Here is a 26,101-nt window from a genome sequence, read left to right as displayed (position 1 = left end):
ACACACCCCAAAACCCCACCCACAGCAAGCCACAACTACAAAAAGCCACACCCATATTGCCGGCACACCAAGCGACTTACAAAAAAATTTGGGCACAGCACTACAAAAAGGTTGTGTACCAAAAAAAACTGTAGAGCTTACACGTAACTTAATGGATAAAATCAAATTTTATTATATTATCATGTTTAACCCCTTCCCGCAGAAGGACTTATATAAACATCATGTAATGCTGGTAGTTCGTGCATACCAGCAGGAGACATATACTGCAAGCCCCCCCCCCCCCAGGGACCAGGGACCAGCGGCAAGCACAAGTGTAGGAGGCAGCGGCGGCAGGCAAGTGGAGAAGGCAGCGTAGGCATCAGAGGCAGCAGTGAAGATCGCTGTAAAGTGATCTTCACTGCTGCTTCTAGGAGTTTCAAAACTACAACTCCAGGCATGCCCACCTTTGACTGTCCGGGCATGCTGGAAGTTGTACTTTTGCAACATCTGGAGGTGCACTGATCAGTGTTATCGGTGATCCTCTGCTCTGGTCTGCTCGATCTCAGCATTATTTAACAAAACAGTGCATTATTAAAGTGACAGTGCATTATTATTATAAAATACCTAGGACCCCATTTACATTAAAAACTATAATGCAATGTTTTGTTAACCTCTTAAGGACGCAGGGCGTATGGATACGCCCTGCATCCCGAGTCCTTAAGGACGCAGGGCGTATCCATACGCCCGTGGGAATTCCGGTCCCCACCGCTAGCCGGTTGGGGACCGGAGCCGGATGCCTGCTGAAATCGTTCAGCAGGCATCCCGGCATATCGCCCAGGGGGGTCATTATGCCCCCCCATGTCGGCGATCGCCGCAGATCGCTGGACAATTCAGTCCAGCGATCTGCGGCGATTCCGGGTCAATCGGGTCTCCAGTGACCCGGTGACCCGGAATTACTGGCTGTTCGGGGCCGTCTCTGACGGCCACGAACAGCCAGAGCCTGCAGGGATGAGGTGGCACTGGTGCCACCTCACGATCGCCCTGATTCGTCGGCCGGATTACCAGCCGACCAATCAGGGCGCCTGCTGCGGGTGTCACTCCCGCACCCGCTCCGCCCCTCTTCCGGAGGGCGTGAGCGGGTGCGGGAAGACGACCCCGGGTGCTGGGGACCCCGATCCCCGGCGTCAATGTTGGGATCGGGGCCCCAGGAGCGACGGCGGCGGCGAGGGACAGTCCTGTGATGAAGCAGCAGCAGGAGGTGAGTTACAGCCTCCTGCTGTTGCTTAGCAACAGCTCCCAGCATGCAAAAAGGGCATGCTGGGAGCTGTAGTTATGCAACAGCAGGAGGCAGACCACCACAACTCCCAGCATTCCCTTATGGGCATGCTGGGACTTATGGTTTTGCAACAGCTGGAGGCACATTCTTTCTATGGAAAAGTGTACCTTCAGCTGTTGTATAACTACAACTCCCAGCTTGCACAAACAGCTAAAGTGCATGCTGGGAGTTGTAGTGGTGCATCTGCTGGTTGCATAACTACAACTCCCAGCATGCCCGTTGGCTGTCGGTGACTGCTGAGAGTTGTAGTTTTGCAACAGCTGAAGGCACACTGGTTGTGAAACTTAGTTTTTTTTTTACCTAACTCAGTGTTTCACGACCGGTGTGCCTCCAGCTGTTGCAAACTACAACTCCCAGCAGTCACCTTACACCATGCACCGTACATGCTGGGAGTTGTAGTTTTGCAACAGCTGGAGGCACACTAGTTTTGAAACACTGAGTAAGGTCACAAATTCCGTGATACATAACCAGTGTGCCTACAGCTGTTGCAAAACTAAAACTCTCAGCATGTACAGTCTGTCAGCGCATGCTGGGAGTTGTAGTTTTGCAACAGCTGGATGTCCCCCCCAATGTGAATGTACAGGGTACACTCACATGGGCGGAGGCTTACAGTAAGTATCGGGCTGCAAGTTTGAGCTGCAGCAAATTTTCTGCAACAGCTCAAACTGCCAGCGAGAAACTACTGCGAACCCTCCGCCCGTGCCACTGTACCCTAAAAACACTACACTACCACAAAAAATTAAATAAAAAGTAAAAAAAACACTACATATACACATACCCCTACACAACCCCCCTCCCCTCCCCAATAAAAATTAAAGCGTCTGGTACGCCACTGTTTCCAAAACGGAGCCTCCAGCTGTTGCAAAACAACAACTCCCAGTATTGTTGGACAGCCGTTGACTGTCCAGGCATGCTGGGAGTTTTGCAACAGCTGGAGGCACCCTGTTTGGGAATCACTGGCGTAGAATACCCCTATGTCCACCCCTATGCAAGTCCCTAATTTAGGCCTCAAATGCGCATGGCGCTCTCACTTTGGAGCCCTGTCGTATTTCAAGGCAACAGTTAAGGGTCACATATGGGGTATCGCCGTACTCGGGAGAAATTGGGCTTCAAATTTTGGGGGGTATTTTCTGCTTTTACCCTTTTTAAAAATGTAAAGTTTTTTGGAAAAGAAGGATTTTAGGTAAAAATTTTTAATTTTTTTTACATATGCAAAAGTCGTGAAACGCCTGTGGGGTATTAAGGTTCACTTAACCCCTTGTTACATTCCCCGAGGGCTCTAGTTTCCAAAATGGTATGCCATGTGGGCTTTTTTTGCGGTCCTGGCACCATAGGGGCTTCCTAAATGCGGCATGCCCCCAGAGCAAAATTTGCTTTCAAAAAGCCAAATGTGACTCCTTCTCTTCTGAGACCTGTAGTGCGCCAGCAGAGCACTTCTCACCCCCATATGGGGTGTTTTCTGAATCGGGAGAAATTGGGCTTCAAATTTTGGGGGGTATTTTCTGCTTTAACCCTTTGTATAAATGTAAATTTTTTGGGAAACCAAGCATTTTAGGTACATTTTTTTATTTTTTTTTACATATGCAAAAGTCGTGAAACACCTGTAGGGTATTAAGGTTCACTTTACCCCTTGTTACGTTCCCTGGGGGGTCTAGTTTCCAAAATGGTATGCCATGTGGTTTTTTTTGCTGTCCTGGCACCATAGGGGCTTCCTAAATGCGGCATGCCCCCAGAGCAAAATTTCCTTCAAAAAAGCCAAATGTGACTCCTTCTCTTCTGAGACCTGTAGTGCGCCAGCAGAGCACTTTTCACCCCCATATGGGGTGTTTTCTGAATCGGGAGAAATTGGGCTTCAAATTTTGAGGGGTATTTTCTGCTATTATCCTTTTTAAAAATGTAAAACTTTAGGGAAACCAAGCATTTTAGGTAAAAAAATTTTTTTTTTTTTTTACATATGCAAAAGTCGTGAATCACCTGTGGGGTATTAAGGTTCACATTACCCCTTGTTACGTTCCCCGAGGGGTCTAGTTTCCAAAATGGTATGCCATGTGGGGGTTTTTGCTGTTCTGGCACCATAGGGGCTTCCTAAAGGTGACATGCCCCCCAAAAACCATTTGACGCTCCTTCCCTTCTGAGCCCTCTACTGCGCCCGCCGAACAATTAACATAGACATATGAGGTATGTGCTTACTCGAGAAAAATTGGGTTTCAAATACAAGTAAAAATTTTCTCCTTTTTACCCTTTGCAAAAATTCAAAAATTGGGTCTACAAGAACATGCAAGTGTAAAAAATGAAGATTGTGAATTTTCTCCTTCACTTTGCTGCTATTCCTGTGAAACCCGTAAAGGGTTAAAACGCTTACTGAATGTCATTTTGAATACTTTCGGGGGTGCAGTTTTTATAATGGGGTCATTTATGGGGTATTTCTAATATGAAGACCCTTCAAATCCACTTCAAACCTGAACTGGTCCCTGAAAAAAAGCGAGTTTCAAAATTTTGTGAAAAATTAGAAAATTGCTGCGGAACTTTGAAGCCCTCTGGTGTCTTCCAAAAGTAAAAACTCATCAATTTTATGTTGCAAACATAAAGTAGACATATTGTATATGTGAATAAAAAAAAAATTATTTGGAATATCCATTTTCCTTACAAGCAGAGAGCTTCAAAGTTAGAAAAATGCAAAATTTTCAAATTTTTCATCAAATTTTGGGATTTTTCACCAAGAAAGGATGCAAGTTACCAAAAAATGTTACCACTACGTTAAAGTAGAATATGTCACGAAAAAACAATCTCGGAATCAGAATGATAACTAAAAGCATTCCAGAGTTATTAATGTTTAAAGTGACAGTGGTCAGATGTGCAAAAAATGGCCGAGTCCTTAAGGTGAAAAAGGGCTCAGTCCTTAAGGGGTTAAATAATGCTTATTGGTATTTGTACTTTGTATATGCAATTCCCCACAAACAATATGATATCTCACATCAGCCATTGTTATTGCTTAAACAATGCACTTCTTGTCACTGTGCGCGCACTCGCAGGGCTTAGCGGGAGCGCAATGCGCTCTGATGTCAAGAAGCGCTGTGCGCATGCCCGGCCATGAGAAAGCTGTGACAGGCGCAGTAGCGTGGAGAAGCCGGGATGCATTGCGAGATCCTCCGGCTGCCTGTGGAGCGCACGTCGAGTCATGTGACATACAAGAGCACGGAAGTATGTATAGCGTTCCGGAAGTAGTGGCTTCCATTATACCAGGAAGCACTAGTAGTCAGGAATTACAAATGCACACCACAGTGATGTGTTAGATATCATATTCCTTTGGATATAGTTAAGATGTACGTATGATAAGATGCCTTATGATGTAATAATATTGTACCCTAAGCTCCACTTTTGTACATGTTGGTAGATCCTGTCTAGAAAGCTCTACGTTTTTATTTTAAACATGAGGATATAATAAAATTTGATTTTATTCATTAAGTTAATTGTAAGCTCTACAGTTTTTTCTGGTATACAATGTTTACAGGTAGAGTACAGAGTACCGTACTCTTTTCTAGGCTTAGGGGCTATAACAACACTAATATGAAGTTAAAGAATGAATATAGGAAGTGTCCCAGAGGATTCAATTGTTTATTACTACCAAAAAGTTGCCTACCCCTGGCCTATGGCAATGACGTGGTATAAAAGTCAGAAAACCTTTTTGATAATACAGTGAAATATCTTTAAGAAGACCACCAATTGCACAGAAAAGAGGTCTATTTTAAGAATTTTTTACATTGCAAAATGTATGGTGGAATGAAATCCATTACACAAAAACAGGTCTGGGCATGGTTTACTCAAAGAGGTTGTAACCTGGCCACAGGGGGGTCCTGTACATGATACATTTTTTTTTTTTTTTTTTTTTTTTACATTTTTTCATTTGCCGTCAGGGCTGCCATCAGAAATTTTGGGGCCCCTTACACAGCTCAGGCCTGGGCCCCTGGACACCCCTCACAGTACCGCCAATTGCTCATATCAGGTTGCGCGTCCTACGACGTATAACATGATACCAGTATCAGCATTAAAAATTGGGCTGCTACCCCCTTGCATTCTCCCCCTTGATCAACCTCCTGTGCCATTTCAACCACTCCCCACTGTGCTATCATTTGCCACCCCCCCCTGATCCTCCCCATGCCACTTTATTCCCCCCCTCTGATCCCACCCCCTGCCCCTTTATCCCCCCCTCTGATCCCCCCTGTCACTTTATCCCCCGTCTGATCCCCCCTGTCACTTTATTCCCCCCCCCCTCTGATCCCCCTGCCGCTTTATCCCCCCCCCGATCCCCCCAGCCACTTTATCCCCCCCCCCGATCCCCCCAGCCACTTTATCCCCCCCCCGATCCCCCCAGCCACTTTATTCCCCCCGACTGATCCCCCCCGCCACTTTATTCCCCCTGACTGATCCCCCCCTGCCACTTTATTCAGAGATAATGGGGAAGAATTATCAGATCCTGTGCAGAGGGAAAGTGGAGCAGTTGTAGATCGCTTCTTTAATTTTTCAGATGCCTTAAAAAAAAAAAATAAATAAAATAAAAGGAACAATCTGGTTGCTATGGGCAACTGCTCCACTTTCCCTCTGCACAGGATTTGATAAATCTCCCCCATTATCTCTGAATTTCATGTGTGTTGTGGCCTCTGTGCTTACTTGTGGTTTTCTCCTGATGCCTCATATACATGTTTTTAATTTGGTTCGTGTTAACAAAATGAACTTTTAGCGATATGTGGACACTTTTTTTGTTTTGTGTAGGAAATTTGTTTTGGAGTTTTACCCTTACAGTTACAGTCGTCGGCAGATCAGCCAGGTATTGTGGTAGCAGTGGTGGCCGGTCACAGGGGGCTAAGTCATGATTGTGACAGCTACGACCATGATATTTATACCACTTGTGTATTAGAGCCATAATACTTTTAATTTTCAACTTTCAGACCTATATTGGCTTGTTACTTTTTGTGCCACCAATTTTACTTTGTAATGGCATCAATCATGCTACCATGAAATACACAGTAAAAAAAAAAAATGCCATTTTGCAACTTTTGGGGGCTTCCGTTTATACAAAAAGTAGTAAACCGTATTTATCGGCGTATAACACGCACCCCCATTTTAACAGGGAAATTGAAGTTAAAAAAATAAAATGTAAAATAAATGACTTGGACTAAATGCCACATCACCCCCCCCCCCCCCCCTAACTTCGTTTTCTTCTGCACCTCTGTTTGGTCCTGTCCCCTCCAGTGCCACATCATTCCTTCCCTTTTATCAGTCCCTGTGCCATATTTACACCTCTCATCGCCACCCATGTCTCATCATCCCCCCATGTCTCATCATTTCCCCCTGTCATAGACCACCACTAGACATACTGACATTAAGCTTTTAGTGCCTCCCCCACCATCATTTCCCCATCTCATCATCCCCCACCCTGTCTCATCATGTCCCCCGCCATTATCCCCCCCACCCTAGCTCATCATGTCCCCCATCATTCCCCCTGTCTCATCATCCCCCACCCTGTCTCATCATGTCCCCCCATCATTCCCCCCTTATCATCCCCCACCCTGTCTCATCATGTCCCCCCATCATTCCCCCCTCATCATGCCCCCCACCCTGTCTCATCATGCCCCCCACCCTGTCTCATCATGCCCCCCATCATTTTCCCCTGTCTCATCATGTCCCTCATCATTATCCCCCACACCCTGTCTCATCATGTCCCCATCATTTCCCCCTATCTCATCATGTCCCCTATCATTATCCCCCACACCCTGTCTCATCATGTCCCCATCATGTCCCCATCATTTCCCCCTCATCATCCCCCACTCTGTCTCATCCCCCCCCCCTCATCATTTCTCCCTGTCTCATCCCCCCATCAGCCCCCCCCCTTGCATCATCCCCCCAGTGGTCTTCAACCAGCGGACCTCCAGATGTTGCAAAACTACAACTCCCAGCATGCCCGGACAGCCAACTGCTGTCTGGGCATGCTGGGAGTTGTAGTTTTGCAATATCTGGAGGTCCGCAGGTTGAAGACCACTCTTCCCCCTTCCTTACCTGTCTGCACTTCGGCAGGTCAGGTCAGGCGGGGGGGGGGGGGGTCTTGCGGGCTGCGGTCAGTGAAGCTGATGAGTGACTTGCCGGCTTTTCTGCGCGCCATCACGGATCTCACTTTTCGGCGGCGACTACAGGAAATGAAAAGTGAGATCCGTGATGGCGCGCAGAGGAGCCGGCAGAGGATGTCACTCATCAGCTTCACTGACCGCAGCCCGCTAGAAACCCCCCCCCCCCCGCCTGACCTGACCTGCCGAAGCGCAGACAGGTAAGGAAAATAAACAAATCTATAAAAAGCAGGCAAAAGGGGGAATGATGAGGGAGGGGGGAGGGAGGGAAAAGGGGGAATGAAAAGTGAAACTCACTTGTTTTCTCCCTCACTATCCACAGGTACTGGTGTGGTGGATAGTGCGGGAGATGCTGATTAAAAGGTAGGGCAGATCCGGAAAAGGTAGGGCTCAGCATCTCCCGCACTATCCACCACACCAGTACCTGTGGATCGTGCTGGAGAAAACAAGTGACAGAGCGGGGAGGAGATGCCGCTGGTCACTTACTTAAACTGGCCGCGGCCGTGCTGTTAATACTGAACAAGCAGCCGCTGCTGCGGCCGCTTTAAATCAGTGACCAGAAGACTTATCGGCGTTTAACACCCAGGCAGACTTTTTGCCTTAAATTTAAGTTTTAAAAGTGTTTACGCCGATAAATACGGTACTTAAAATCATCCTCTTCTGACCCCTATAACTTTAGCATTTTTCCATATACTGGGATAAGTGAGGGCTCATCTTTTGCGCTTTGATCTGTAGTTTTTACTGGTAATATTTTTGTTTTGATGCGACTTTTCAATCGCTTTTTATTTATTTTTTATGGTATATGAAATTACTAAAAATTAGCAATTGTGGACTTTGGTATTTATTAACAATTATGCCATTGACAGTGTGGGATAATTAACGTTATATTGGAATAGTTTGGACATTTATTTTTTTGATTCTTAAATCAATAAATGTGGTGGGAGTGTTAAATGCAGTGTGTGGGAATTATATAGTGCAGTGTTTTCCAAACAATGCATCTCCAGCTGTTGCAAAACTACAACTCCCAGCATGCCCAGACAGCCGTTGGCTTTCTGGGCATACTGGGAGTTGTAGTTTTGTAACAGCTGGAGGCACACTGTTTGGGAAACACAGACATAGTAATTTGTGTGTGAGTATGTAGTATAGGTTACCTTCACATGATACACATTCCCCTATACAGGAACTTCTTCCTGGGCCTCCATCGCATAGTAGTCAGGCTCCTCCCACCCATGGGACTGATCACATGGTAATGACATCACCAAAGGTCCTCTGCCTCCCATACACAGCCCGATGTTCGGCAGTTATCGCTCCATTGTGCTGCTGTCCTCTGTAAGAGCCTTATCCAGGGAGGAGAGGACAGATGGCAGGAAGTATTTTACAACTGCCAGTGAAAGCAGGAGGCTGCTGCTTAAACAGCAGTATTCTGTGCTGGGGCTGCTGCAGGGGGCTGCAGCAGGGGCCCGGGCCCCCCTGGGAGACGGTGCCCCTTACTGGAGTACTGGCTGTACCCCCCTGATGGCGGCCCTGTTTGCCGTCCCCCACTCACACCTGTTCCTCCAGTGCAGTCACACTATAAATGTTCCTCCAGTGCCGTCACACATAATACATATTCTTCCCGTGCGATCACACACTACATGTTCCTCCTGGACCCCACTCATACCCAAGGCCACTGTTCCCCAAGGCCTGTCCCCCACACACACACACACACACACACACACACACACACACGTTCCACCAGTGCCATCTCCTATATAACACATTTCTCTAATATACAGTGCCCCCCTATGTAATACATCATGTCAAGAAGGACACTTTATATTAGAGAAATGTTGTATTACATAGGAAAGGACACTAATGCAGCATGTCTCTAAGGCTGGGTTCACACCACGTTTTGTTAACTACGGTTCCCGTATACGGCTGGGAGAAGGGGGCGGGGTTTAATCGCTGTAGTAACTCACTTTGTTTTTAATGGGAGTTATTCTAACATTGCTGTCCCATAACTCCCAGAGTTACCAAGAGTTACGTAAACAGAGTAGCCCATAGGGCTACGCCGTTTGTGCAATTCCTATTAACCCCTCTAATTTTATAATCCTCCCAGTTCATAGCCCCTATCATGATAAACCACCCCTGCCTTTTTTGCCCCACCAATTTTACTTTCTAATGACATCAATAATTTTACCAAAATATCTATGGCAAAACATCCCTTAAAAATTATTTGTGGGGCAAAACTGAAAAAGTAAAATGCCATTTTGTAGCTTTTGGGTGCTTCCACTTAAACCCAGTGCACTTTTTGGTAAAAATGACACCTTGGCCCTCATTTACTATTGCAAACCCGACATGTTTTGTCTGGTTATGCGTCAGATTCTTTCGCATTGTGCCAGAAATTCTGTCTGCGCCAGATTCTGTGCCAGAATTTGCGCCAGAATAAATAAAATAAAACTGAAAAAGGGGGCGTGGTCTCTGAAAAGAGGCGTGTTCCCGACATTTTCACAAAAACTTAACATATTTACTAAGGTTTCCACATAAAATGGATTTCAGCTTAGGAAAACCAGACAGATGGAAAATAAATTGTAGGGAATTAAAAGCCACAAAGAAACCTACACCCCACTCTCAGTAAATAAGGACCCTTATCTTTATTCTTTAGGTCAATACAATTACAATGATACCCAAATTATATAGGTCTTATTTTGTTTTACTTCTTTAAAAAAAATTATAACTTTTTGAATGAAAATTTGTAAGTTTAAAACTGTCCTATTCTGACCACTATAACTTGTTTATTTTTCCATATACGGGGATGTGTGAGGACTCTTTTTTGCGCCGTGAGCTTTAGTTTTTATTGGTACCAATTTTGTTTTGACAGGACTTTTTGATTGCTTTTTTTAAAAATTTGTTTAGGGTATACAAAGTTACCAAAAATACACAATTTTGGACTTTTGATATTTTTACGTATACGCATACACGTATACGTATTAGCATTATAGAGAAACAAACAGTCGCATATCAACAATTTGTATTTTCATCTACTTGCTTATCTGCATAATTTCAAAAACTAACAGGTTGTTAGTACACATTTTGATCAAAAAGTACAAGACCACTCGCCACGTCAAGGCCACACTGGTGTGGTACTCTGTGGCAGCTATTGTTACTGTGATGCTTTGTCTGTAGGTTGGTGTGGGCCGGATCCGGGGGGGGGGGACTTGGTCAGGCAGCTGAGGGTCTGCCTGGCCACTGGGTTATTCCCCTTATGGGCTTGGTGTTGCGGAGACAGTAGTTGCCGCCGGACGCTATGCCAGTTAAGGACCTACTCTGAGTAGGTGGCCTTGACGTGGGAGTGGGCTTGTAATTTTTTTAATGAAAATGTATACTAACAACCTGTTATTCTTTTACATTGAGAAGAAAGCTGATCAAAATACAAATTGTGGATGTGCGGCCGTGTTTCTGTTTCTCTAGTTTAGTTTTAATTATCATTGTATTTTTATTGTTCGGACAAAATGTATGCACGCAGCGATACCACATATGTTTATATTTCTTTTTGTTTACATATATTTTTTTATGGGAAAAGGGGGATGTTTTAAACTTATTAGGGAAGGATTAAATTAACTTTTATTAACTTTTTATAAACCATTTTTTTAAAACTATTTTTTAGTTCCCATAGGGGACCATTACATGTAATCTTCTGATTGCATATACTTTTCAATGCTATGCCATAGCATAACATTGATCAGTGTTATTGGTGCTCCATTGCTCCAGGCTGCCATGGCTGACTGAAGCTTTGGAGAACCGATCGGAATAGTGAGGAGGCCCTCCCGCCATCCTCTCAGCTGATCTGGTTTTCCCTGCGGTGGTCCCAATCAGCTCCGCTAAGCAGCCGGAGTAATTTAATAACATTTTAAACGCAAAATTGATTGCGGAGTCTAAAGGGTTAATGACAAACATCACCGCGATCAGTGATGTCCGTCATTTGCCAGGTCCCGGTGGTTATCAGCTAATACCTGTATAAGGAATCATTATATTTATTTCACTGTTCAGTGCTGATCAGTGGTATCAACGTTCTGCTAGTACAGTTTGCAAACTGTAAAAAAAATGTGTGATGATCTGCGGCACAAAAAGGTAAGGGGGAAGACCTCCTACTGCCATTAAAAATCACTCTGCGGTGGCCTGATGAGTGCTTCTATTCCACCGATAACTTAATTTCGATCCCTTAGCTATCGATCACGGCATCTAAAGGGTTAATGGGAGACATAAGCATGATCACTGTTATCTATCATTAGTTACATCCCCTTCAAAATGTTTTCCAAATAGGGATCCTGGATCAGAATGGGCAAATATTTTAGAACAATGTTCTTGATTTCTCTGTGTTCCACACTAGAAGTGGTAATAACAAATACAGATCTGTCACAATCCTCTGCTTTATTTAATATCTGTACGCAGCAGCTCTCTTCTATTCCTAACTGTAGCTTTGGATCTATCCCAGGTAAGACACACTGGTATGACCACATTATTTATTTATTTTTTTTGCTCTTACACTGCTCTTGGCAAAAAAATATTAGGAGACATATGGTCTCCCTCAGCTCAGCAGATTTACCATAATTTACATTTGAGAATGGCATTAATTTAAAGATTTCAAGGAATCGTGCATAGAGTTCAAAGTGCAAAAGATACACCACATTTATTAAGAAGCTTGCTCCATTGCTCTTTCACTTTAGAATGACATGTAACTGCAAGTCATGATGAATTCATTCCATAATGTGTACTTCATACTTTTCTGTGTGGATGCTGTCTTTTAGGGATTTCCCGGATTTGAGTTCTAAAAAAAAGTGTATGCTTTTTCCATATACCCTGCTACCACTGATTGTGTCTGGTACAGTGACCCCCCGACCTACGATGGCCCCGACATACGATAATTTCAACATGCGATGGCCTCTCAGAGGCCATCGCATGTTGAAGGCAGCATCAACATACAATGCTTTTTTATGTCGGGGCCATCGCATAAATGGCTATCCGGCAGCGCAGACTGCTTCAGCTGCCACCGGATAGCCGTTTACAGTGCCCCGTGAGCTCCGGTGATGGTCACTCACCTGTCCTCGGGGCTCCGGCGCGTCCTCTTCGGGATCCCCTGCATCGTCGGCGCTCTCCATCGACGTCATCACGTCGCTGCGCACGCCGTCCCGTCATCCAATAGGAGCGGCGTGCGGAGCGGCGTGCGGAGCGGCGTGATGGCAGCGACGGAGAGCGCGGATGCCGGGGAAGCAGAGGCCTTGCCGCAGCGGCGGGGACACCCCGGGGACGCGGCGACAGCGATGGACGGCGACATCCTGGGCAGCGGTGATGGTCCGGAGCGGCGGGGACAGGTGAATAGGGCTGAGGTTTAATACCACACACAACGTTTGGACAGGTGTGACATCTTTTCCTGAAAGAAAGCAGCCAGGTTTTTCTAATCCTGGACTAAAACAATTTTTCATTGTTTGAAAGAAAGAAAAATATAAAAAGTACCTTTTCAGAAAATAATCTAAACTTGCGTAATATGGAATGACGGGTGCTATATAACAACTCATCTTCTGCATCCTCTCCTTCCATAATAGCACAGCTGTCAGCTGCTGGAAGTTCACCCTCTTTGGATGGACCATTCATCATCAGTCGTGAATATTTGTACTCTAAGCTGGGGAACATGAAAATATGAAATCAATTAGGTGCAATTTATAAATGTCAGATGCAAGAGAATATTATGCATAATGGCTTCCACCACTGTTTAGGCTGGGTTCACTATTGATTTGTGCCTCAGACGCACAGATACGTTGGCAGAATTTCAAAATCGTCTGCTGTCTTACCTGTGCCCAGATTGGAAATGGCCCCATAAATTTAGTGACCCAAACAGAGTCACATTGGTATTATTTTACGAGAGTATGCCAGTTTTGGCTTTAACTGCAAAGCATGGGCTGCTTCAGGTCATTGAATTGAATGGGGTTTCTGTCAATCCAAAGCAAATATATGTCGCCAGCCATTTTTGAGATTGTGCCAGGTTATGATACACTATGGGGGAGATTCAGCAACACTTGTACAGAGGAAAAGTTGCTGAGTTGCCCTTAGCAACCAATCAGATCACTTCTTTTATTTTGCAGAGGCCTTTTCAAAAATGAAAGAAGAAATGTGATTGGTTGCTATGGGCAACTGATCAGCAATTTCTCTGCACTGGTTTTGATAAATCTCCCCCTATATGAGCAAAAGTTTAACATACATCTACAGCCGCTTATAGGACATCCCATTGTAAATCCAGAAGCATTAATATGGAGTTGGCCCTGCCTCTGCACTTATAACAGCTTCCATGCATCTGTAAAAACTTTTTACCAAATTTGAAGTGTGTTGCTTAGAACTTTTACCCATTCATTCAGAAGAGCATTTGTAAGATCAGACACTGATGATGGACAGGAGATGTCTACTAAGTTATCCTAAGGCTGGAATTCCACTTGTTTTTTTGGGGGGAAAACGCCAAGAAAAACGCCAATTCTTCCGCATTGTGTTTTTTCGGCCAAAAAAATGCTGCGGCCAGATTTTAGCTGTAAATCAATGAGAAATCGCGAAATTCTTATTCCACTTGGTGTTTTTCAACTCTTTTTTGATGTTTTTCAGATCGTTGGTTATCGCAGCATGTTGAGCCACTGGCGATTTTTTTGTCAAAATCGTGGCATTTTTCTCCCATAGAAGTCTATGGGAGTGAAAAAACGCCAAGAAAACGATATGTGGGTTTTCACTTTGACATTTTTGCTGGAAGTTTTTTTTTCTTTTTTGGACTTTAGCGATCCAAAAAAGTGATGGAGATACCTTTTTTTAATAAAATTTTGTAGGGTACCATTAAAAAAAAAGATACAGTAGTGAAGGAAAAAATTGTATCTAATGAAATTTATCTTTTTTACAACAAAATTTGTATTACTTTTTAAACAGGGATCAATTTATGTGGGCGGGAGGGGATCGAAAAATGTAGCCGACAATAATAAAAATGTAGTGTGTGTGTGTGTGTGTTCTTCACTTTTTTTCTTTATTTTTAAATTTTTTTTTAGGTAGTAGTACTACTACTCCCAGCATGGAACACACTGTTCCATGATGGGAGTAGTAATACCTCTACTAATTGACAGATCGCTGTTGCGATCCTCCTGTATAATGTATAGATGCGGCCGGCCGCTCTTCTATGGTCCCCTGCACTGCCGTATATATACACATATTAATATTTCCCGCAGAGAGCTGTGATTGGCCAGATGGTTCCAGCCAATCACAGCTCTCTGTGGGATATATGAAAATGTGTATATATACGGCCGTGCAGGGGACCATAGAAGAGCAGCCGCATCTAAACATTATACAGGAGGATCACGGCGGGTGTCAGTAGTGACATCCGCTGTCATCTTTCCTTACCTGTAAGTACTACAACTCCCAACATGGAGCACACTTTGCTCCATGCTGGGAGCTGTAGTACCTGCATTAATAGACAGATTGCAGCGGGTGTCAGAAGTTACACTCACTGCGATATGTCTATTAATGCAAGTACTACAGCTCCCAGCATGGAGCAGAGTGTGCTCCATGTTGGGAGTAGTAGTACTTGCAGGTAAGAACAGATCACAGCGGGTATCACTACTGACATCTGCTGCGATCGTCCTGTCTATAGCAGAGATGCAGAGCAGCTGTATACAGCACTCGCATCTCTGCTCTGTACTCCGGCCACTCGCTCATTCATATTTCCCTTGGAGCAATGATTGGCTGCAACCATCCGGCCAATCACAGCTCTGGGCGGAAAATATGAATGAGTGATGTTCTATTCACATCACTGGCCGGAGTACAGAGCAGAGATGCGAGCGCTGTATAGAGCCGCTCGCATCTCTGCTATATTATGGACGCTCACATCGGGTGTCAGGACTGATACCCGGGGCGATATGTCTATAGTACAGATACTACTACTCCCATCATGGAACAGTGTGTTCAATGCTGGGAGTAGTAGTACTACCTAAAAAAATGTAAAAAATTTAGAGAAAAAAAGGGAAACACACACTATTAAAAAATAATAAAAATGTTGTTATAAAATATATACATTTCATTTAATAAAAAAAATTTCCTTCACTGCTACATCCTTTTTTTTTTTTTTTTTTTTTTTTTTGGTACCCAACAAATTTTGGGTACCAAAAAACTACAAGGTGCAATTTCCACACAAATGAAAAACTCCAGAAAAAACGCCAGACGCAGGACATTGGCACAGGTGTTTTTTTCAGGCGTTTTTTTTTTATCCCAAAAAACACAGCACAAAAAAAAAAAGTGGAATCCTAGCCTAAAGGTGTTCGATAGGGTTGAGGTAAGGGCTCTTTGAGGGCCAGTCAAGTTCTTCTACTCCAAACTCACTCAACAATTCCTTTATGGACCTTGCATTGAAGCACAGTCATGCTGGAACAGGAGCTTCCCAAAATGGTTCCCACAAGGTTGAAAGAATATAGTTGTCCAAAATGTTTTGGTATACTGGAGCATTAAGATTTCCCTTCACTGGAACTAAGGGACATAAGCCAAAAACAAGTCCATAGGATTATCCCTTCTCCTCCAAACTTTACAGTTGGAAAATACAGTCAGACATGTAATATTCTCCTATTATTCACCTAACCCAGACTTGTCCATTAGACTACCAGATAGTAAAGTGGGATTTATCTGTCCACAGGTTTAAAGGGGTATTCCAGGAAAAAAACTTTTTTTTTAAATATATATATATATATATATATCAACAGGCTCCAGAAAGTTAAACAGATTTATAAATTACTTCTATTAAAAAATCTTAATCCTTTCAGTACCTATGAGCTTCTGAAGTTAAGGTTGTTCTTTTCTGTCTAACTGCTCTCTGATGACACATGTCTCGGGAAACGCCCAGTTTAGAAGAGGTTTGCTATGGGGATTTGCTTCTAAACTGGGCGTTTCCGGAGACAGGTGTCATCAGAGAGCACATAGACAGAAAAGAATAACCTTAACTTCAGAAGCTCATACGTATTGAAAGGATTAGGATTTTTTTAATAGAAGTAATTTACAAATCTGTTTAACTTTCTGGAGCCAGTTGATATATATATAAAAAAAAGTTTTTTTTCCTGGATAACCCCTTTAATGATGAGTGGTGGTATGCCTGGCCAGATAAGGCTCGCATTCAGCTGTCATGAAGCTCCAAATGCACAGTTCTTGTGCTGAATTTAATGGCAGAAGTGGTTTGGAACTTTGCAGCTATTGGCTCAGCAGAGTGTCAGCAACTTCTATGCTTTTCTGTGCCTCAACAAGACCCTTTTTTTGTAACTTTACATGGTCTGCTACTGTGTTATAGTTCCTTGAACACTTCCACTTGTCTATAATTCAACTCACAGTTAATGAAAAAGAAGGTAAGAAATTCCACAAACTGACTCAATGCAATTGCTTCATCCTATTACAGTTACACACAGGAATTTTTTCACAAATGTTTTGAAAGGCAGGCAGCATTGGTAGGTACTTAATTTTATATACCTGTGGCAATAGAACTAAATGTGTGTCCCAATGATTTTGTCAATACTGTGTATATCAATATCTATCTATCTATCTATCTATCTATCTATCTATCTATCTATCTATCTATCGATTATAGATATGAACATTTAATAGGCACTTACTTTTGATTTTTCCTCCAAAAGTAACCAGTGAGCACAGTGAGCAAAAGTGCAGAACAAATACCACTGATCACACCAATCTTCAGCCAGAAATCTGGAGTTTTACAGATACTAATAGTCTGAGGTGGAAGATCAATACCTCTAACACAGAGTCGTGGTGTAAGCCAAACAGGGGTTGTTTTCTGAAAGAAAAAAAAAAAAAAAGAAAATTAATAGATGTAATGTAATAATATACAGAATGTGATATGTTGTGTCCAGACCATTAAAGTGGGAGCCCAGGTGCATGACTGTTGTAAGGCTAGGTTCAGACTACGGAATCTCCAGGCAGAAAATTTCAGCCGGGAGATTCCGAGTGCGGCCAGCGCCGGCTGAATCAGTCGGCACTAGGACCACGCGGACACTGCAGTCTCCAATAGACTGCAATGTGTTCCGCACGGATTTCTGCCTAAAGAAAGAGCAACGCCATTCTTCAGGCGGAAATTTCTAAGTGGATTTTCTAAGCGCATTTTCACAAATTCCGAAGTGTAAATTTGTGAACGGAAACCCATTCACTACACTAGACATTTTAGCAAGCGGAATTTCGGACGGAAATTTTACGTCTGAATTTCTGTCGGAAATTCCGTAGTCTGAACCTAGCCTAACAGTCAGCTCCAGAGAAAACACTAATCCCTGCTATTTAACCCCCTTAGACACTCCCTCTGTCAGCCCTACATCACACTTGCAGGGTGCCATTGGGTTACTATGCTTAATGCCCTTAGTTCTGTCATATTTTGACCTAAATACCAGTGATACTAAACATTTCTAATCACTTTTAAAATAACTAAAAAATAAAGCTTAAGGGTCTATTAACACGTTCAGTATTCTGCGCAGATTCGATGCGCAGGATTTGTAACTGCAGATTAGAAGCTGTGCTCAGTCATTTAGTTTACACTGAAATCTGCAGCAGAAAATCCTGCGCATCAAATCTGCGTAGGACACTGTAGGTGTGAATACACCAGAAGACTAAGTTCACATTAAGTGTATTTGTCAGTATTTGATTCTCATTTAAAAAGATTTATCTGCTAAATAACAGGATTAGATCCAAAACACAGTTATGGACAAAAATACCACTAAACACTACAGAGGACCTTTAAACACCACAGCTATTTCCACAAAAAAAAATAAAAAGAAATTCTTAAATACCTGGACACCATGTTGGCATGCACTTGTGATGATATGGAAATCATTTTCAGTGCAGAGAGGACATGCCTGTTCTGTCTCCCACAGAAAATGAAACACACACCCATCACAGGTTCCTTCTGGGCAGTTACTGTAACAAGAAAATAATATTATAAATTATTTTTATTTATTTAGTGTTGAATCAGAAAGTAGCAGCAGGACCCTAAGGCTAAGTTTCTACTTTTTTTGTTGTTGAAAAACGCCAATTTTCGACAAAAAAACTGCGGACAGATGTTAGCTGTAAATCAATGAGAAATCGCTAAATAATTTTTCTACTTTGCGTTTTTCAGTTTGGCATTTTTTTTTTTATCCCTTTGGAATTTTTTCACTCCTTTTTGGCATTTTTCAGCTCCTTGGCGGTTTTGCAAAATCGCAGCATGTTGAGCCACTTGCATTTTTTCCCTGAAATCGTGGTGTTTTTCTCCCATAGAAGTAAAATAACGCCAAGAAAATCGCCATGTAGGTTTTAACTGGCATTTCTTTCAGGCGGTTTTTATTCTCTTTTGGACTTTAGCAATCCAAAAAAGTGATGGAGATACCTTTTTAATAAAATTTCGTAGAGTACCATAAAAAAATAAAAAATAAAACAGATACTATTTTTTTCCATTACTACTGTATCTAATGAAATGTATCTTTTTTATTACTAATTTTTTATTAATTTTTAAACAGTGATCAATTTATGTGTGCGGGCAGGGACCTAAAAATGTAGCCAGCAATCATAAAAATGTAGTGTGTGTGTGTGTGTTATTCACTTTTTTTTCTTTATTGTTTACATTTTTTTAGGTAGTACTACTACTCCCATCATGGAACACACTGTTCCATGATGGGAGTAGTAGTACCTGTACTAATTGAAAGATTGCCCAATGCGAACCTTCTGTATAATGTATAGATGTGGCCGGACGCTCTTCTATGGTCCCCTGCACTACCGTATATATACACCTATTCATATTTCCCACAGAGACTGTGATTGGCCAGATGGTTCCAGCCAATCACAACTCTGTGGAAATATGAATGTATATATATGTGTATATATACACGTCAGTGCAGGGGACCATAGAAGAGCGGCCGTCCGCATCTAAACATTATACAGGAGGTTCAGAGCGGGTGTCAGGAGTGACATCCGCTGTGATCTTTCCTTAACTGCAGGTACTACTACTCCCAACATGGAGCACACTCTGCTCCATGCTGGGAGCTGTAGTACCTGCATTAATAGAGAGATCGCAACAGGTGTTAGAAGTTACACTCACTGCGATCTGTCTATTAATGCAGGTACTACAGCTCCCAGCATGGAGCAGAGTGTACTCCATGTTGGGAGTAGTAGTACCTGCAGGTAAGAACAGATCACAGTGGGTAATACTACTGACACCCGCTGCGATCGTCCTGTCTATAGTAGAGATGCGGAACAGCTCTATACAGCGCTCGCGTCTCTGCACTATACTCCGGCCAGCCACTCACTCGTTCATATTTCCCTCTGAGAGCTGTGATTGGCTGTAACCATCCGGCCAATCCCCACTCTGGGCGGAGAATATGAATGAGTGATGTTCTATTCACATCACTGGCCGGAATATAGTGCAGAGATGCGAGCGCTCCACATCTCACGACTGACACCCGGGGCGATATGTCTATTAGTACAGGTACTACTACTCCCATCATGGAACAGTCTGTTCCATGCTGGGAGTAGTAGTACTACCTAAAAAATATTAAAAATAGAGAGAGAGAAAAGAAACACACACTATTAAAAATGTATTAAAATTTTGTTATAACAAATGCTAATTTCGTTAAATAAATTTTTGTCCATCACTACTGCATCCTTTTTTTTTTTGTATCCAACTAATTTTGGGTACCAAAAATACAAACGCCAATGGGGCCAAAAATGCAATTTCCACACTAATTAAAAAATGCCAGAAATAACGCCAGCCGCAAGAAACTGCACTGGCGTTTTTTTCAAGCCAAAAAACACAGGACAAAAAAACAAGTTGAAACTTAATCTTAAAGGGGTACGCCACCCCTAGACATCTTATCCCCTATCCAAGGATAGGGGATAAGATGTCAGATCGCCGTGGTCCCACTGCTGGGGATCCCCGCTGTGGTACCGCGCTATCATTACAGCACAGAGAGAGTTCGCTCTGCACGTAATGACGGGCAATACAGGGGCCGGAGCATCGTTACGTCACGGCTCCGCCCCTCGTGACGTCACGGCCAACCCCTTTCAATACAAGTCTATGGGAGGGGGCGTGGCAGTTGTCACGCCCCCTGCCATAGACTTGCATTAAGGGGACGGGCCGTGATGTCATGAGGGGCGGAGCCATGACGTCACGCTGCTCCGTCCCCTGTATCGCCCGTCATTACGCACAGAGCGAACTCGCTCTGTGCTGTAATGATAGCGCGGTTCCGCAGCGGGGATCCCGGGGATCCTGGGGCTCCCCAGCAGCGGGACCGCGGCGATCTGACATCTTATCCCCTATCCTTTGGATAGGGGAATAAGATGTCTAGGGGCGAAGTACCCCGTTAAGGGAAACTGACAGGCTAATTACTCGCAGTAAACCCATAACATTGGATTATAGTGTGGTGAACAGCATTACGAAAAGGAATTACTTACAAAAATTGGTGCTAATCCCCTACTCTCCCAAACATACAGGGGGAGATTTATCAAAGGATTTAGACTGTTTTTTCCTGTCTAAATTTGTCGCACAGAAAATCACAGTCTAAATATGTGTGACTTTTTTGCGACTTTTGCTTTAGAGGATTTTTAGAACATGATGCATTCTAGTCTATTTTAGACGGAAAAATGCATTGGTGCTGAATTTATCAAAAGCGACTTTTCACCAACAAGTCGCATTGGCTGAAAGTACGCTGAAATGTCAGACCATGCTGGAGCACGTTTAGATACAATCTAAAGCATAAATCTCGAAGTCCGTGCACAGAATTTAGGCGCACAATAGACCAGCCTAATGCTCTGTAGTTTGGTCTATATTGATGCAGGACATAGACAGTTTTGACAAATCTCCCCCTCAGTGTTTATTTAAAGGTGTGTCAAGAGCAAGACATTGACCCATGGTCTTCACACCAAGCAGTTTTTTGTACCCAGCATAAAGGTCATGAGTGTTGTATGTCTGTCACAAAAATCTGTACAGATTCCTCTTTCATAAAGAATCTTATCTGTAATGGGAATCAGCACCATAGTGTACATGGCACAGATTTTTCTAATACAGATTTAAAAATGTGTGTGAGGAAAAAAGTGACCTGTCAATTATTGTCCCCAGGCAGTCAGAATGCAGATCAGCCCCACACCTAGTCTGCAAAATCTGTGGTATGCAAGTGAAAATCCACATCAGAAATTGTAATTTTATTTACTATTTTGTGCATTATTATGTGGGCTGCCATCTTGCCTTAACTGTTTCACAGCATCTAGAGATATGCTTTACAGCAGGACCCATAAACAATAGACTGAAGCTGTTCCAATCAGATGAATTAAAGATGCTACTGAGCACTTTGAGTGACCTTTTCAGAAGTCATTCTTTAGGAAGGGTGAATGGGGATCTCTGCTGTGAATGGCAGTGGATCCATGTTATTTCTCTACTAGTATCACCTTTTACTCAGCTCCTGAGGAGAAAGGCATTACTGGGAAATGATCTGTACAGGGCAGGAAGTCTCAGCTTATTTTTAGCCCTGTTGGCCAGAATGAAAATTGCAAAACCATCATCAAAAATTATTTTAAAAAAATTGGTTAACATAAAAAATGTGATTTAAATTGTGGGTCACTTTTGATGACACATTCTGTGGTGACCCAAGGGGTTGTCTGCTGGGACTAGTAGTGCTTCATGTATGTCAACGGTGCTGCGAATGTTGTCCCCATTTGTTGTTGTTGATGATAATGCCACTTATGTGGTGAAACATGAAGGGGTTAGACAGTAGTTGGGTTTTATAGAGAAGCATAGGTAGTGTGTGGTATATATTATTGGACATATGAGGGGGGCACACGGGCATTATTGGTTTATGAAGGGACAAGAGGCATTATTAATATATGAGAGGGCCACAGGGGGCATTATTAATGTATGAGGGGGGCATTTTTAATGTATTAAGGGGCACAGGGGAGAATGGTTAATGTATTAGGGGCACAAGGGGCAATATTAATGTATAAGGGGGCACAGAGGGGGCTTTTATTTCTGTATGGAGGCACAGGGGCATAATACTATATGGGGAACTGTTGGGCATTACATAAGACACAGGGTGCACCATTGAAGCATTACAGTAAAATCTCCCTTTGCGGACACCTCTCAACAGCAGTCACCTCCCAATAATGGGGAGTTTTTTCATCCTCCGGCATAGTCCCATAAGACTATGGGTGTATTTGCAGACACTAGCGGACACTTCCAATAGCGGACTCTGACACACCCATGCATGCGCGTTAGTTTCCCTAAAATGAACAACCAGGCTTATCTGCTGGCCCTACCAGACCTTACCTTGTGCCCTTCTATACTAAAATGGACTTGGCCGCACGTGGAAAAGCACTAGCCCGCTAATGGGGTGTTGGGCAGTCAGCCATCGCTTTACAGAGAGGAGGAAGGATGCCGTCAACATGGCACGGTAGGAAAGAGGGGAGATTTGGGGAAAGGGAAGGGATGCTGAAAGCTGAGTGCATGTACAAACACTGTGTTTTGCTTGCAGTAGTATTCGGACGTTATTTGTGAAACTGAAGGTGGAACAAATCATTACTTTTCCTAAATACCGTATTTATTGGCATAGAACACACACCCTCAAATCTGTGTAAAAAATAATAAATGACTCGGAAACTTGGGGAAAAAAACCTTTGTTCATTGCTGTGTTCTAACCCCTACAACTTTTTTATTTTTCCACCTACGGAATTGTATTAGGGTTTATTTCTTGTGTCATGAGCTGTAGTTTTTAGTGGTACCATGCTCATGTAGGTTTGGTTGTTTGATCACTTATTCCATTTTTCTGGGATTTGATGTGACCAAAACTCAGCAATTTTGGCATTTGGAATTTTTTGTTTGTTTATGCTGTTCACTGTGCAGGATCAGTAACTTCATTATTCAATAATTTGGACACATTTTACAGTGTTTTAATTTAAAAAAATGGGAAAAGAAGTGATTTTAAATTTTTGGGAATTTTTAAAAATATTTTTAAAACCCTTTCTTTTTTTCACTACACATTTTTTGGCCCTCCTAGGGGCCTATCAAAAGCCATCCTTAGAGGGTAATGCTATTGCATTACATTGATCTGTGCTCGATTGCTAATGCAGCCTTAAAGGGCTACTCCGGCCCTTACACATCTTATCCCATATCCAAAGGATATGGGATAAGATAACTGATCACGGGGGTCCTGCTGCTGGGGACCCCCGCAATCTTTAATGCAGAGGGTGGAGCGTGACGTCACACAGGGGCGGAGCCGTGTCGTCACGATACACCGGCCCCGTGATCGTGATTCATCAGACTCGGAGCGATGTTCGCTCCGGAGGCTGATGATAAAGGGGTGCTGCATGAAAGATTGCGGGGTCCCCAGCGGCGGGACCCCGCGATCAGGCATCTTATCCCCTATCCTTTGGATAGGGGATAAGATGTGTTAGGGCCAGAGTACCCCTTTAAGCAATCACAGAGCTGTGGAAAACGCAGAGGACTCAGTAAGGACTCAGGCTTCCCCAGCAACCCATCGTCTCCCCTGTCCGTCATTACCGGCAGATGTCAGCTACTGATAGCAGTGGGCATCTGCCGGTTATGATGTGGACCCGACTCGCTGGCCTACACCATATTCCCCCCACCCGACCCATGACGTACATGTATATCAATGGTCATGAAGGGGTTAATCTTGGGTCGGGAAGGGGTTTGACATTTTTGTATCGTAAGTATTTTAAAGATCCATATACTGAAATGCTGCATTATACTTGTGCTGATGTCGGCATCAGAGAGGGCGCCCAAGAGAGCTGTGCAGGGAAAGATTGTGTATCTCCTTGCGGCGTGTTATATGCCGAAACCAACGTACAATATGCGGGTAGTTTGATGTCTGGACATTATTAGTTCCTCACTGTGTTAGCAGATACTCATCCTCTATATGAAGATAATAATCATTATAACCCCGACAAATACTCTGCCTTCTGAATATTATACTGCCACACAATGTGCCCCCTGAATATAATACTGCCATGCACTGTGCCCCCTGAAAATAATCCTGCCAGACACTATGCCCCCTGATATAACCATGCCATACACTATACCCCCTGAATAGAATAGTGCCGGACACTGTGCCCCCTGAATAGAAAACCACCCCTGCACTGTCCTCCTCCAGACCCCTGTCCCCCCCCAGACCCCTAAAGTCTTCCTCCCAGCTTCCTTGTTCCAACCACCCCCCACCCCTAAGTCCTCTCCATGCTCCTCTGCCCCCCTCTCCAGACCCCCTAAGTCCTCTACAGGCTTCTCTGCCTCCCTACCCTAGGCCCCGAAGTCCTGCTCCAGAAGGCTGTTAGAAAATGATAGGAGTTGTAGTTATGCAATCTAAACAAATCTAACACCAATCTAAACCAATATTCTCCAACCTATAAGTGGTATATTTTAGTTTATGCTGCACCAGGCAGACCCGTACCCCCTGGTGCCCCACCCACCCCTCCACATTGATGTACAGTATAAGTATGGATGTGTATATGACTGGTGTATGAATGATAGATGTGTGCAAGTATGACAGATTTATGCATGTATTATAGATGTGTGTAATAGATTAGTATATCTATGCACGATAGATGTGTGTATGATAGATAGATGTATGTATGATAGATGTGTGTATGTATGATGGATGTGTGTGTATGACAGATGTATGCATGATAGATTTATGTACAATAGAATTGTGTATGTATAATAGCTGTGTGATCTATTAAACACACACATGTATCATACATATCCATCATACATGCATCTATCATACATACACACCTGTCATACATACACACATCTATCAAACACACACATCAATTATACATACATCTATCATACACAAATCATACGTACATCTATCATACACATACATACACACATGGGGAGAGATTTATCAAAACCTGTGTAGAGGAAGAGGGGTGCAGTTGCCCATAACAACCAGATTGCTTCTTTCATTTTTAAAGAGGCCTGTGAAAAATTAAGCAATTTGGTTGCTATGGGCAATTGCATCACTTTTCCTCTACACAGGTTTTGATGAAGACCCCTTCATCCCCATATCCTTAGTCTCCTCAGCCACCCCCCGTACCCCATCCACGGTCTCCTCACCAACCCCTAAGAGGCTTAATACCTTGTAGTCCAGGCCCAGTTATCTCTATTTTTCATTCTCTCCCCGAGGTTCACAAAAATATTATTCCAGCCCCACCCAGGCCCATAGTGGTGGCTGTATATAATTTTTCTCTATATCTCAACACCAATCACTGTAATCTGACATTCACCCTTTCTCATTGTTTACAAACCACCTTTCTTGATCTCCATCTGATTGCCACAATATCAATAAATGCATTATTACTACTACACATATAAGCTAGGCTCCTTGAGGTAATGCTATGTATCTGGCACTGGTGGGGTGCTGAGACTAAAGAAGAGTTTGTGACGACAGCGTAGTGTTAACTATACACACTCCAAGGGCCAGCTTCCTGGTCCAAGTGCTGAGGCAATAACTTTCAAAGATGCAGGGTTACAACAGCTAGTTCAATTTCACTCAAGGACTTGCAGAATAAACAGGGACAGCTAAGCATTTAGTGCAAAGCTCATTAAAGAATGCTTTAGGGTTCACAGATGCTTCTAGGAACTATGTGA

General features: G+C 43.3%; 1 protein-coding gene across 6 annotated transcripts in view; it reads right to left on the bottom strand.

Moving 5' to 3' along the window:
• The window catches only part of ELAPOR1 (endosome-lysosome associated apoptosis and autophagy regulator 1), a 438,781-nt gene that overhangs the window by 15,060 nt on the left and 397,620 nt on the right, over positions 1-26,101 (bottom strand). For 5 of the 6 annotated variants that reach the window (XM_056557717.1, XM_056557718.1, XM_056557719.1 and 2 more), the window contains 3 exons: positions 18,264-18,390; positions 17,085-17,263; positions 12,928-13,093 (listed from right to left, as the gene is read on the bottom strand). In XM_056557717.1, the coding sequence (XP_056413692.1) occupies positions 12,928-13,093; positions 17,085-17,263; positions 18,264-18,390 (472 nt within the window). Of the gene's footprint in view, positions 1-10,145; positions 11,656-12,927; positions 13,094-17,084; positions 17,264-18,263; positions 18,391-26,101 lie in introns of those variants that run through there. The other variant, XM_056557720.1, reaches the window with a different exon arrangement.

This window comes from Hyla sarda, chromosome 2, assembly GCF_029499605.1.
Source record: "Hyla sarda isolate aHylSar1 chromosome 2, aHylSar1.hap1, whole genome shotgun sequence".
Classification (NCBI taxonomy): domain Eukaryota; kingdom Metazoa; phylum Chordata; class Amphibia; order Anura; family Hylidae; genus Hyla; species Hyla sarda.
The sequence above is the reverse complement of the archived record's forward strand: the minus strand, read 5'-3'. Positions and strand labels throughout refer to the sequence as shown.